The 13,542-nt window shown below is 31.9% G+C and overlaps 1 protein-coding gene and 1 long non-coding RNA gene across 4 annotated transcripts; one reads left to right on the forward strand and one right to left on the reverse strand.

The window, feature by feature from the left end:
* Positions 1-910: 910 nt before the first annotated feature.
* On the forward strand, positions 911-5,562 carry LOC112741757 (mitochondrial thiamine diphosphate carrier 2). Of its 3 annotated transcripts, none has more exons than XM_025790855.3 (8): positions 911-1,414; positions 1,554-1,701; positions 2,788-2,904; positions 3,322-3,433; positions 3,750-3,877; positions 4,087-4,239; positions 4,871-5,011; positions 5,216-5,562. In XM_025790855.3, the coding sequence occupies exons 3-8, from the start codon at positions 2,860-2,862 to the stop codon at positions 5,432-5,434; spliced, it is 798 nt and encodes a 265-aa protein (XP_025646640.1). In that variant the 5' UTR covers positions 911-1,414; positions 1,554-1,701; positions 2,788-2,859; the 3' UTR covers positions 5,435-5,562. The 3 variants fall into 3 exon arrangements, with proteins under 3 accessions (XP_025646640.1, XP_025646641.1, XP_025646639.1); XM_025790856.3 differs by having other exon boundaries at positions 998-1,414; positions 1,554-1,708; positions 5,093-5,562; XM_025790854.3 differs by having other exon boundaries at positions 998-1,414; positions 1,554-1,708.
* A 5,148-nt stretch (positions 5,563-10,710) lies between these two features.
* Positions 10,711-12,803, reverse strand: LOC112741760 (uncharacterized). The gene is made up of 2 exons (XR_003171597.3): positions 12,628-12,803; positions 10,711-11,135 (listed from the first exon to the last, which is right to left on the reverse strand). It is a non-coding gene; the product is annotated as an uncharacterized lncRNA (long non-coding RNA).
* Positions 12,804-13,542: the final 739 nt, after the last annotated feature.

Consider the following 13,542-nt stretch of genomic DNA (forward strand, 5'->3'; position numbering starts at 1 on the left):
TGTACTAATGCATTAGGCAAAGTTAATTACACAAGAATAGATTACAATTTTATAAGAAAGAGAAACAATTTAACTAACTAACTGATTTTCTCTCTCTTTATCTAATTCAACATGATCATTAACAAATATTAATTTCTATTTTTTTAATCTTGCACAAAGTATTTATCCTTAATAACAAAAGGCATATAATATTTAACAAAAAAAGCATATAATTTATCATAAAAAGAAAATAAAAAAGCATATAATTTATCATAAAAGAAAACTATTTTCTGAAAATGCATACAAGTTATCTAAATCTCTTATTAGTTATCACCATATCTCTCTACGTAGCTTTATAAGGAGGTGGTTACTTTAACAAAAATATTTTTATATAAAAGTAATATTATAAATTGTTAAATAATTTAAAAGTAATGTAATATTGTCAGTAAATATTATCATTTTTTATTAGCACTGAACTATTAATAATTTGTACTTATATTTACAGAAATTTTATATACAAAAAGCATATAATTTTGACTTATATTTACAAAAATTTTACACATATAAATTAATACAGTTTGCACTCATAATTTACATCTATAAATTATATTTGCTAAAGATAATTTAGTATTTGTATTAATCAAATATTGACAAAAAAAATACTAAAAATTATTAACCTTTAAAAATTTTTCATAATTTAAAATATTTGACTAAATATATTTAACTGCACTATCTAACTATTTGTTATATCATTTTCATATAAAAATATTTTCATAAAAATATCACTACAATTTGTGCTAATGTATAAGTATACTAAATTATTAATTTATTTTGAGAAAATTTTAACCTTTATTATATTTTAAACTTAGTAGATTATTTATTCTGACCAAAATAGGGATTATTTATTCTGACCAAAATAGGGATTGTCTGTGTGCATGACAGGATGACTTTTGAATTTTGATTTTGACTAGTTTTAACAAATTTTTTTTTTAATCTTCTTTTTTGGGTTTTGAGTTTTGACGCGTGATAAATTCTCTTGTTTAAACTTTAAAGTCTCTCTTGTTTTTCATGCAAGTATATTATTTTAAATTTTAGTTAAAAAAAAAAACAGAAAAAAAGAAAAGTATAGAAGATTGCAAAGTAGGAAAGAATCTTGACCCGTACCAAACAGCAAAAAGAAGAACAACTAAAAGCTTGACTTCATCCCCAGAATCACTCTCTCCATCACAACTCAACTCAACCCATAATTTATTTATTTTTTTAGTTATTACAACAAATAAATTAGTTTCTTTCTTCCTTGGACTCTTCTAAATTCCTTCAAACAAATCTCTTAGACAGTCTTCAATTCAATTCAACCAATCAAATACCGTTTTTCTTTCTCTCTCTAAATGCCTGCGTCCTTCTCCATTGCCTCCTTCCCCGTCCTCGATTGTCGGTGAGTTCCCCCCCAAAACGTTGCCGTTTTTACCCAATTAAGAAAGAAACCCTAATTTTCTCAATCCATGTCCTCGATTTTTTTATTTTTATTTTGTCAATGGGTCAAAAGAATGAACTGTTTTGACGATTTGTTGTAGGTGGTAGTTGGAAAAGGGAAGAGAGTATGGCAATGGAGGAGGAAGAGCCGAGCCAGCTGAAGAGAGCGTTGATTGATTCCTCTGCTGGAGCTATTTCTGGTGCTATATCAAGAACAGTTACCTCTCCCCTTGATGTTATTAAGATTAGGTTCCAGGTCAACTCTTTTTCTTATCATGATCATTTTTTTTTGTCATATTCATACTTGTGTTTTATGCTGCATTTACAAAAGTAATCATAAGAAGATTATTGCTAATTTTGTATGATATATAGAGGGGTATGAAATAGTGGATAGAGTAATTAATAAGCAAGGGGAAGTACAAAAACCGGTACATTGAGAATTCAAACACTATTAAAACTTGCTTCTTCTAGGTTCTAGAACTATTGAGTATTGAAGATGGTGTCTCATATACAGTTTGGTAAGAGCTGCTGAAACTTCACTAAATAGAGACAGAATGGAACTTGGGGACAAACATTAGCCTGGCAATTTTTTTATATAGTTATTTTTTAAAAAAAATATTTTAGGGAGATGTATACTGCTTGGCAAAGACTCATGTCACTGTCAAAATTTTGCTGGAAACCAGTTTTTGATTTTGTAACTAATGAATAGCATATGGCAGAGAATCAATTTCCAGGGTGTGCCATTATATCATTTATGTCACAATGGGCTTTGTTTTGGTAATCTGTTCCACTTTTACTTTGATGTGATGCGGCTCACCTAAAGTTTAACTGGTTGGAATTTGGAAAGAGTATGGCTAAATGACTATGTAGTTCTTGTTGCAATCATGGGGGTGATATATACAATCTGGTGTGAAATGTATGGAGTATAATTTGCTTTGTTGTTGCTTGATTATAGATGTGTGGTTGGAAATTGAAAATATGGCTTCATGTCGTTATTTTCCTTTCAACATACCCTCAGCAAACAAAAAATGGTCTATTGACCATTTAGAGAATTATATTCATTCATGGCCATCAAAACATTTCCAATTACTTAGTTAATGTACCATGGATTTCTCAGTGGTTGCCATTATTGTTCTTAAAAAATCATGTGACGTTAGGATAATTGCGTTAACATGGGGTTTGGCATGTTTCAGTGTGATTTGTGTCTATGCACTATGTAATGTTTTTAACTTTTATGAGATATAGGATTCTGGAGAGTCATGGCTATTCATTATCTCCTGCTCCGTTATCATATCAAGTATTGAGCTGAAGAATGCTTTTCCCATTTATTTTCAGGTTCAACTCGAGCCCACATCTTCATGGGCTTTACTACGCAAGGAAATTTCTGCACCATCAAAATATACTGGCATGCTTCAAGCAAGCAAAGATATCTTTAGAGAAGAAGGCATACGGGTAAAATAACTAAGCTTTTATAATTATGGTTAAATTGCCTACTGCTCTTTCACTGTTAATTCTGGTGCTGCATTTGTAGTCCCCTTGAACTGTTACCAAATAGTTGTTGGTGAAATTATTTTATGTGATAGCGCTTGCTTGCATCGAGAGGAAGAGCTTTACTGTAACAAGGTTGCTGCCTTGTGGCCTATAAGTCATGGGTTGGAGTAATAGAATAGTTTGTCCATTAGTGGGGGTTAAGAATACACACTTATATTCTCCCCATATCACATTAGGTAGGAACCTTAAGCACTAGGCTACCCTTTCCCGATAATGCTTATTCTTAAAGTAGTTTCCTAGAAGTTTTTTGCCAACCATTTTTCGATGGAAAAAATGTGTAATTGTGTATTATCATTTTTTGTGTGCGACATGTTACAGGGTTTTTGGCGGGGCAATGTACCAGCTTTGCTCATGGTTATGCCATATACATCCATACAGTTCACAGTTTTGCACAAGTTAAAATCTTTTGCCTCTGGTTCTTCCAAATCAGGTATTCAGTTTTGTTTTCAACTGTTATTTCTTAGCCCAACATATTAGCCTGATGAGCAGTGTGAACCTATCTCCTAGATTTCTCACATTATTATCGATAATTTTTGAAAATGTAGGTCCGCATATTTTACCATAATGTCAAACTTCATTTGCTGAATTATTTTTGCAAGCAAGTCACTTTAGGGTAGGATGCTTTCTGTAGCATAAACTATATATATGCAGACCAAAACCTGCGTCCCTGTGCAGTTTATAAATAATTATCATAAATTTCCTGTTGTAGGTGTATGTTGCTCATTGCTTGCTTTCTGTTTCTGCAGAGAATCACATTAATTTGAGCCCTTATCTATCCTATGTGAGTGGGGCATTAGCTGGGTGTACAGCTACTGTAGGATCATATCCTTTTGATCTCCTTCGAACCATATTAGCTTCTCAAGGTGAACCGAAGGTATCAACATTATTAAATGAGGATTTGAAATAAATTAATGTAATGTAATTTTGTGTTTCACCCTGCAGAGGTCAGAAAAACAGAAGAATTGAAAAGACTGAGCTCCTGGTCTTTGACAATAGAATTTTTAACCTTTTGAATGCATATAATGAGGTTATTCGTGATTTGAGTTAATAACTATGCTATGCTAATGTTTTCCCATCATCTAGGTTTATCCAAACATGAGGTCAGCATTCGTTGACATTGTTAAGACTCGTGGTTTCTCTGGCTTGTATGCCGGACTGTCACCAACGCTAGTTGAGATTATACCTTATGCAGGCCTACAATTTGGTACTTACGATACGTTTAAACGTTGGGCTATGGTAAAATTTCAGTCCTTTTTCTATTTGTTTTCTATTGACATGATTGTTCCCTGCATGCATTAAATGCCGCCGATCATGTTGAAAGTTGAAAACAGAGTAACTTAGTTTCATTTTTTTGGTTCTCTAATATTCAGCATTTTTGTCATTCTAGTATGTGTGTCTCTTCAGTGCTGTAATATTACAATCTTGGTTTAAGTGAAATGAATCTGTAAGATCTAGAATTATATGAAATGCATTGATAAGCTATTTGGAATCCTATGATGAGTTTATGCAGACATGAGGTTTACAGTTTTATGTCTCACTTTCCTAATGTCTACCTTCCACATGTTAGCACATTCCAGATATCTAGACATTTGATTCCGTCAGTTTTACATATGGAGGCCATTATAGAGCAATGCATCTAGGCATACCTTGTGTCAGGTGTATTTCAGCTTGTTTTATAACAATTGTATGGAAATAGTAGAATAAGGTATATGTTAAAATGGGACTGTACAAATTTGGTTTATATAGTTGTAAAATTGAATTCCTTGACATGCAGCCAATAAATGTTTTGCTTTATAAGTATTCCTTATAGTGAGAGATTCTTTGATATCTCCTCATTTGTAATTGTCATATTATGTGAAAATTGTAGGCATGGAACCACACTCAATACTCAAATGCTATTGGAGAAGATAGCCTATCTAGCTTTCAACTTTTCCTGTGTGGGTTGGCTGCTGGTACATGCGCTAAGCTTGTTTGTCATCCACTTGATGTAGTCAAGAAAAGATTTCAGGTAGATTTTAGAATCTGACACACCCTCTTTCTTTCAGGGTAATTATGAATCTATTTTATTATTTCTTCCCTTCCCCTTTAGAACTAGATCCTGAGCTCATACGTACCCATAGAACGCATGCTGAATAAATGGCTTCTCATGCCCTATCGTTATGGACGTCCATCGAGTATGTAGTTATGGATCTTCATGCTTTCTTTCCTCCAGATTGAAGGTCTGCAAAGGCATCCAAGATATGGAGCTCGTGTGGAACACCGTGCGTACAGAAACATGTTTGACGCCATGAAACGGATATCACAGGCAGAAGGTTGGGCTGGTCTGTATAAGGGGATCATCCCATCAACTGTTAAAGCTGCACCAGCTGGTGCTGTAACATTTGTAGCATATGAATTGACATCAGATTGGCTCGAGTCAATTTTGACTTGATTTTTTAACACTTAAATTGAGGGGAGAAATTTTTTGTGATTTTGTTTTCTGGGGTCTCATTCTTTTGTACTCAAATAATTCCCCTTTTAATATACAAGAAGCAGGTATATGCTAATATATTTTAACTATTGATCATGTTGATAATTGAGATTTAGAGATGTACAAATAACTTCAAACCTGACTAAACATTCGTATTGTTGGCAAAAAAAAGTTTTATTTTTGGTGGGTGGGGAGGATCCTTAGGGCAGTGTTTGGTTTTTGTAATTCTTGAGACAAAGATATAGACATTAAAGATATAGACACAAATTATATGTATTGTGTTTGGTAAAATATTGAAGTATTGAACAAGACACAATAAAATTAAAAAAAGTCCATATTATCCCTATAATAAATTTTGTTTTAAAACAAAAAAATTAACCACCATTGCTGCCACTACTATCCATCATCTCCACCACTAGATTTATCATCACACATAGTTCATCACAAATCAGCCAGCAAAAATTTCACAAGAATCAACAAAAATATTTACTTTTCAAAAGAAAAAAGAAAAACGAAAGGAGAGGAGAAGGTGACTGAGGAGCAGATCTGTAAAAGGAGAAGAACCGAGGTAGAGAGAAAGGCGGCAATGGCAGACTCAAAGAGGAAGAGGGAGAGGCGGTCCTGGGTGCTGCGAAGGGGGGAGAGGCGACAATCGCAGATATGGACAAAGGAAGAGACGTAGCAGCGGCGGCAGATCTGGATGAAGGAGGAGATGCAGTGGCAGCAACGGTGGCAGAAAGAGTAATGATTGAGCGAGAGGTTAGTGGCGGAGGAAAGATGGAGGAGGGAGGACGGAGGATGGTGAGCATCTCTCTGGATAGAGAAAAAAATTAGGATTTGAGATAAAATAAAATTATTATTTTAAAAATTAATAAGGGATAAAGTGTAAAAAATTGTGTCCAATTGATTGTATATGTGTCTCAACATTTTGGAGAAACATTAAATACATGTATTTTATGTGCATTTGTATACTGATGTGTCCATAAAATATGTGTTTCAACTTTCAACAAAGTCTCAGCTTACTCCATTAACCTTACAGATAGTGGCTTGAATAAAAGAATTGTTGTGGTACATTGGAAAATGAACAGATCAATTCCAAGTGCAAGCACTTATATTAGTACAATCCAACTACAAAAGTCAATAACTACTCACAGCCTTGCCTTCATGCAAGAGGATGATCTGCCGTAATTGCACACTTGCAGGAACTGGCCTCTCCCCATAACTGCCAGAATCTAGCTTCGTATTCCACAATCTCGGCATGGCCCTATGTACGTTTCAACCACAAAGGCCTGCAGCAGTATTGTCAAAAGTAACCCTTGGATGACCATCTTAAGCCAAGAACAATAACAGCACATCATATCCAAATAATTATCATAGTGGCATCAATAAATCCTCACACAAAAACCAGAATTACAAGCATTATCTATGCAGCAACCACATTTGCAAATGCAAGTTAAGACTGGCAAGCTTCACAGACAAAACAATAGCTACTAAAAAGACTAAAAAATGTAATGCCATTGTAATTATGGAAATAGGTTGAGTCCAAAATCACTGCTTCCAAAGTCTCTACCCACTAACATTTTCCGTTTTCTAATCCAGCAAAATACATAAAAGAGAGAATTTATCAGCATCAAGTGGTTCTCGTTCGAGGGGTGGCTTCAGCTTCAACAATGAAGATGATGAGGTCTGAGGTGTTTGGATTCTACCAGATGCTAGACGAAATGCGACTTTATATATTTTAAATGTTTAAAAAGTTTAAATATTGCTGTAAATATTGAATTTGGCATATTATACAATATACATAAATGCTTTTTTAAAATAAATTAGTATTCTAAATATTAAAAAAATTACCAGATCTTTTAACAAGTTTCAGGAAGAGACTCAGACCATGTAACTGATTTGCAAGCCTAACCTACTAAGGCTGGGTTTGGTAAAGCTTCTCATTTTACATTTGGTAAATTAAAAAATTTTTGTGCTTGCGACTTTTAAAAGTTAGGGGTGACAAAGGATTCGATGGTCCCAGAACGTTTGGACCATTAAATGGTCCCATAACAAAATATGTTTTTTTAAGTTTTTTAATAACTGCTAAATAGTTCTTATTTAATTTTAATTATAAATTAGTTCTTTATATATTATTTAATTATAAAATCTATTTTTTATTTTATAAATTATTTTTTTATCATTCATCTATCATGTTTATTGAGAATAAAAAACTAAAACAATAATAAATTAGATATTCCATTAATCGTAATAAATATTTTACAATCTTAATCGATTATAATTTTATCATTGATCCAATTACATACGTATTGAGTTGGAAAAATTGTTTTTGTTAAAAATTCAATCCATTGGATGCACAAACCAATCGATTGAAATTAGGCTTCCCAAACTTCAATCAATTGAAATTGATACACAATGGATTGAATTTTGCAAGGCATGTGAGATTTTTCTTATTCAATCGATTGGTCATATTACCCAATCGATTGAAATCATCAAAGTAATTTGGGTTTAATTAATTCAATTGATTGGTTTTGTTAGCCCTCAGTAAATTATTATTTTCGAAAACCCCATTTTTAACTTTAATTCCGCAAATACGAGTTTTTTTTATACAAAGCAAGTTCGCCGCACTATAATTTTTATAGAATTTGCCTAATCCCGACGAACTTCACTTCAAATTCTAAAAAAACTGGCTAACTCAAGTTCTTAAACTTCACAATAGACAATGACAACCATTATCACAATCGAGTGAAATTCACCGGGTTAGACAAACTCTATAAAAATTATAGAGTTCGGGAGGTCAGACAAAATCTATACAAAAATATAGAGTGCGGCTAACTCGCCACCCTAAATAAAAAAAATCGTATTTGAAAAATTAAAGTTGAAAAATGGAATTTTGGAAAATGGTATTTGTTTAAATGATAAGTAAAAATAATTTTAGTGTTATAGGAAGTGTATTGGAATTTCTTTCATTGATAAATTTTGAAGATGTCAGGTATATTTACGGACATTGAGATGGATGAATAATACTATGAAGACGATGACATTAACCAACAAGAAGAGCTAATATGTGACCAAGATATGATGAATAAATAATATGAATCTAAACAAGATTTTGGAGATGAATTTATTGAGGGAATAACAGAACCAATCGGTTGAATTAACTAAACCAGATTGCTTTGATGATTTTAATCTATTGGTAATATGACCAATCGATTGAATAAGAAAAACCCCGCATGCCTTGCAAAATTCAATCGATTAAATTTTAAAAAACCAACATTTTAGTTGCGAAACAATCAATTGAGTTATGGAAACCTGAAATTCAATCCATTGTTTTGATAATCCAATCGATTGATTTTCACCGTCCTGAACGTGACGAATCAAATATAAATTTTTAATCGATTGGAATGGCCAAAAAGTTTATTACGATCAATGGAAGATCTAATTCGTTATTGTTTTTTATTTTGATTGTTAATAAACATAATAGATGAATGATAAAATAATAATTTATAAAATAAAAAATATTTTTTATAATTAAATAAAATATATGGGGTTAATTTATAATTAAAATTAGAAAATGACTATTTAGCCGTTGTTAAAAAAACTTAAAAAACATGTTTTGTTATGGACCATTTAATAGTCCAAACGTTCTGGGACCATCGAATCCAGTGCCTACTTTTAAAAGCACCTAAGAGGAACTTTTCAAAATTGGCTTGTGCTTATCAAAATTAAAAAAAAAAATCTAATATAATAAATATTCAAAATTACTATTATTAATTATTAACACCAGATTTCATTTATTTTTCCACACATATTTCCCGCTATTATATTGCCATTGAAATACTCATATATTTCTAATTTCTCAACCTAACCTTCGCAAATTCTAACACAATCTTCATATATTTTTTTATTTTTCAACCTAATCTTCACAATTTCAACACAAATACATTTCTATCATGTATTAGGTATGAACTTCTATCTATTTATATTATTTTTTGTGTGTTTTTTGTATTTTTAGTAGATGTTTGTTTTTCTCTGTTCTTTAAAACGTGAAGAAGGAGACCTGGTTTATGGAAACCAATTATAAAATTTTCGTACACTAACTTCATGAACATTAGTCAAAATTATAATAACAACATATATATACATATGTAAATATAGATATATAATTTTACTTGAGATGTGTCCCATTTTCTGTGATTTGTAAAAGTGAGTCGATATATATAGATGGGTAATAGACGTATCAGTACTAACATTAGATTACATTCAAATTTTATTATTGACTAATGATAACTCTATTTATATTAATATAGAGAGTAAATCAAATAAATATTTAAATTATTAGTCTTTAAAATTTGAAAAAAAAAATTATTCTTTGTTATAAATATGTTTATTATAATTTTTTTACTTTTTAAAAGCTATTTTACCAAACACACTATTGTAGTGCTTGTGCTTATTAAAAGTTATTTTTAACGTGATTTTACCAAACGCAAGTGCTGCCGCTTTTAAAAAAATGTCTTTTAAAAGACATCTCTCATAAGCTACTTTTGAAAAGTAAAAATTTTACACCAAGTCTAAGAGTGAGACACGGTCTAACTTTTCTCGACTTTTCGGTTTTCACCCATTGAGAAAAGAGAAGGATGCTATAAATAAAACCTGTTATTTGAAAATATTGGAAATGACTTTTTGAAACCGATAATCAATAATTTTTAATTTCTCCTTATTTTTTTAATCAAGATCATAAATCAATTTTTTTATTTTTAAATAAATAGACTTTTATTTTTATTTTTATATTTTTAATACATGTCTCCGGAACATTAGTTATCATTTTTTTAATACATTGCAAGGGTTGACAATTTAGTTTTTAATAATTAAAAGCAATGAATTCAGTTTTTGGTTTTGCACTTTTGACATTTGAGTATTTGACAATCAAATCAGTTCTTAAGGCAGCATATTCTAAAACTTATGTAACTAAATTTGACTATATTTTTGTGACTAACTTGGGGTTTTATTAGCATTCATCGGAAAGCTTTGTTAAATTAAATGTCAAAGCGAGTAAAGAGAGTGACATTGCTGTCTAACCATCACATTGAACTATTGTATCCAACGATTTCAAGGATTCACATCCAAGGAACATGCTCATGTAGATGGTTTCTGAGACAGATTACCCATCATGTATAGTACAGAAAGCTTAACTTATGACGCAAATTAAAATAATCAGGAGAATGCAAAAAAGCAAGTTGGAATCAAAGTATCAAACTCATTCTATGATGATAGTAACTTATGCTCTATGTTATTCACATGATCATGCTGTAAATAAGAACATAACTTCTCTTTGCATATTGAAAAGAATTTTACTGAACACCTCTAGAGAGTGAAAAAATAAAAGAAATAAAACGGAGAAAGCAAGCTAAGTTTCTTCAATATATATAAAATCTAGTGAGGGAACTTCAAAACTGAAAAGAAGAAAGATCTTGATCTGTAGTTAATATCTTATCTGCAACTAAACATAAAAAAACAACTGATGGATGAACAACTATCCCATCAATCAAACTTTGCTCTCACTTGGTCATTGAAGAGAACCTTGAAATTTCCAACTCCACAATCATTAAGAGAACCTTTGATATCTTCACCTATCTCGTTAGCACAATGAGCTAACCTGCACCTAAAATTGAGATTTAAGAAGAACTAAGCACTAAAGATCCTTGCACGGACAAAACACTAAACACACATATTGCCCAGAATGGCAGCAACAACATAATGGTAGTGTCATCTAGGTTACAAACAAATATTTGGATACTAAAGAATCTGTAAAAAACTTATAATGCATCAGTCATTTCTAAAGCATCAGCTAGTTGATAGTTGATATACATGACAAGTGCACGGGGAATTGAAGAATGCAACAATCAGTCGTAATTTACGGAGTGACATATCTAAGTTACATACTAGGCAGTTATCATAAACATCTTTTTTTTCTCATGGTATATCTTAAGTAGTTGAGACATATCTTCTGTAAAACTTTCCACAAATCTTTTAAGGAACATGTCTTCCGGAATAAAAAACGGCAGACACAAATTGTCACTCTTGTTTCTCAAACCTTTTGCAAGTAAATACTGGAGAACAAAAGCCCTCGGAATGATCCTTCTCTCCAAATTATATCCAAAAAGCCATGGAATCTTGGCAAGAGCCAAAGGGTCCCAACCTAACTGATTGACCCAAAGTTTCATCACCTCATTAATCTTATCCTTAGATGATAGCATACATAAAGGGTTCCTCCTGAATGCTTCGGACATTGTTTCTTTAGACCAACCCCAGCTCTTCAAGACATTGACTTTTGCATCCCACAGTGATTTCGGTACAGTCTTTTTGGCTTGCAAAGCTATGGCGAACTTAACCGTTGAAGGATCAATCCCTAATTCCTTTATTTCATCCACCTGCTTCCTCAAGTCAGCAGACAAGAGCACTAAAACTCTGGTCCGCAACAAATAACCGATAGCGGAGTCAGAGACTCCTGCATCAGCCAACAACTTGACATTTTTCACCAAGCGAGCCTCCATAAACAAACCAGGGATAGAAGCAATGCAACGGAGCGTTTTCTCATCGGATTGAAAGAAGGTTTTCAGCATTGCATAAGTAGGGATTATGTTGTTCTTGAGGCTCAAATGCAAGAATCTAGGGTTCCTAGTGGATAGCAGAACAATGTCATCGGTGGAAGCACCTTTGGAGGCCAGAAAATGAAACTTTGGCAGGATCGTTTGTGGATTGGATGAAAGTATCCTAGGTAGCTTGGCAACAATGGCAGCGATTTGGGAATGAGAGAATCCATGGGTCTTGAAGAATGCGATGACTAAGTCTGCCTTGTGTGGGGTCTTGAAACTATGCCGTTTTGAGGTGTTTAGAGCGGATTGTGGGGTGAAGCCAAGGTTATCGATGAGGTATGAAACCGTCAAAGAGTGTGATTGTGAAGTGCAGAACATGTGTGGTGGTGTTCTTCGGAATAGGACTTTTAGGTTTAGATAGATAAGGGGTTTGTAACGGTGGGAGTTAAACATATTGGTTGATGAATGACGAGTGATAAAATAAAACAACAAACAAAAAGGATAGAATTATAGAAGCATAAAAGAATTTTTATGAGATTGAAGGAAGAAGCCACTTACTTGAGCAAGAAGAGAAGGGAAGGCAGGCAGTTTAGAGAGTAGAAAGCGAGACTTTGGCGACGGCGTGAAAGCAGAGAGGGTTCCACCGGCTGTGGCGAGAACCGAGGGGAGAAGAGGGCGAGAGGAAGTGGGTATTTTGGGAAAAGGAAAAAACATGGGGAAGATTTTGATGGAATAAGGTTTAGGCGTAGTTCGACTAACTAACTTAATTAAGTTCTTTTTGATAAAATAATTTAAATAATAAATAATTCTGTTAAAAGTAACTTATAAATAAGTTATTTTGTGTTTGGATTTTTAACTCTAAAAGTGCTTATTTTAAAGAAATGTAATGAAAAGTAGAAGTATTATCAGAGAAATCATTTTTTTTAACTTCTCTCTAAACTCTAAAATAGCTTCTTAGAAAGTTGCAATTTGGTTTTGAAAATTGCACCCGACATTAATACTACTACTTTTTATAAGTCAAAAGTTAAAAAAAGCTACTTCTAGAATTTCCCAAACGGGCCCTTAGTGTAGATTGACTTTTTGAGAAAAAAGTTTTTTTATTTCTTTAAAAGATTTTTTTAATAAATAAAAATTATTTTATATTTAAATAGATTTTTTTAAAAAGAATTTTAATTATTAAAAATATTTTTTATTTTTATTTTTTTTAAATAAGGCATTGTTCATTTTTTAAAAAAATAATTTAATTTTTTAAATAAAAATATTTTTTTAAAAGATATATTTAAATAAATTTTAAATTAAATAAAAATATTTTATTTTTTTGTAAAAAATACTTTTTTATTTAAAAAAAACCATCGAAACCAACACTAAGAATATGGGATACGATATTTTATTAAAATACTTATAATAGAAAAGAAAATAAAAGGGAACCAAAGAAAATTTAAAAGAATTATGTTTGTTTTATATTTTCTTTTA

This window comes from Arachis hypogaea, chromosome 14 (assembly GCF_003086295.3).
Source record: "Arachis hypogaea cultivar Tifrunner chromosome 14, arahy.Tifrunner.gnm2.J5K5, whole genome shotgun sequence".
Classification (NCBI taxonomy): Eukaryota; Viridiplantae; Streptophyta; class Magnoliopsida; order Fabales; family Fabaceae; genus Arachis; species Arachis hypogaea.

What these genes read in the sequence shown, in the direction of transcription:
- LOC112741757 (XM_025790854.3), top strand. Translation starts at nt 1,580, where the DNA reads ATGGCAATGGAGGAGGAAGAGCCGAGCCAGCTGAAGAGAGCGTTGATT. An exon ending in TTAGAGAAGAAGGCATACGG is followed by an intron (nt 2,905 to 3,321) that starts GTAAAATAACTA and finishes GACATGTTACAG; the next exon opens with GGTTTTTGGCGGGGCAATGT. An exon ending in CTTCTCAAGGTGAACCGAAG is followed by an intron (nt 3,878 to 4,086) that starts GTATCAACATTA and finishes CCCATCATCTAG; the next exon opens with GTTTATCCAAACATGAGGTC.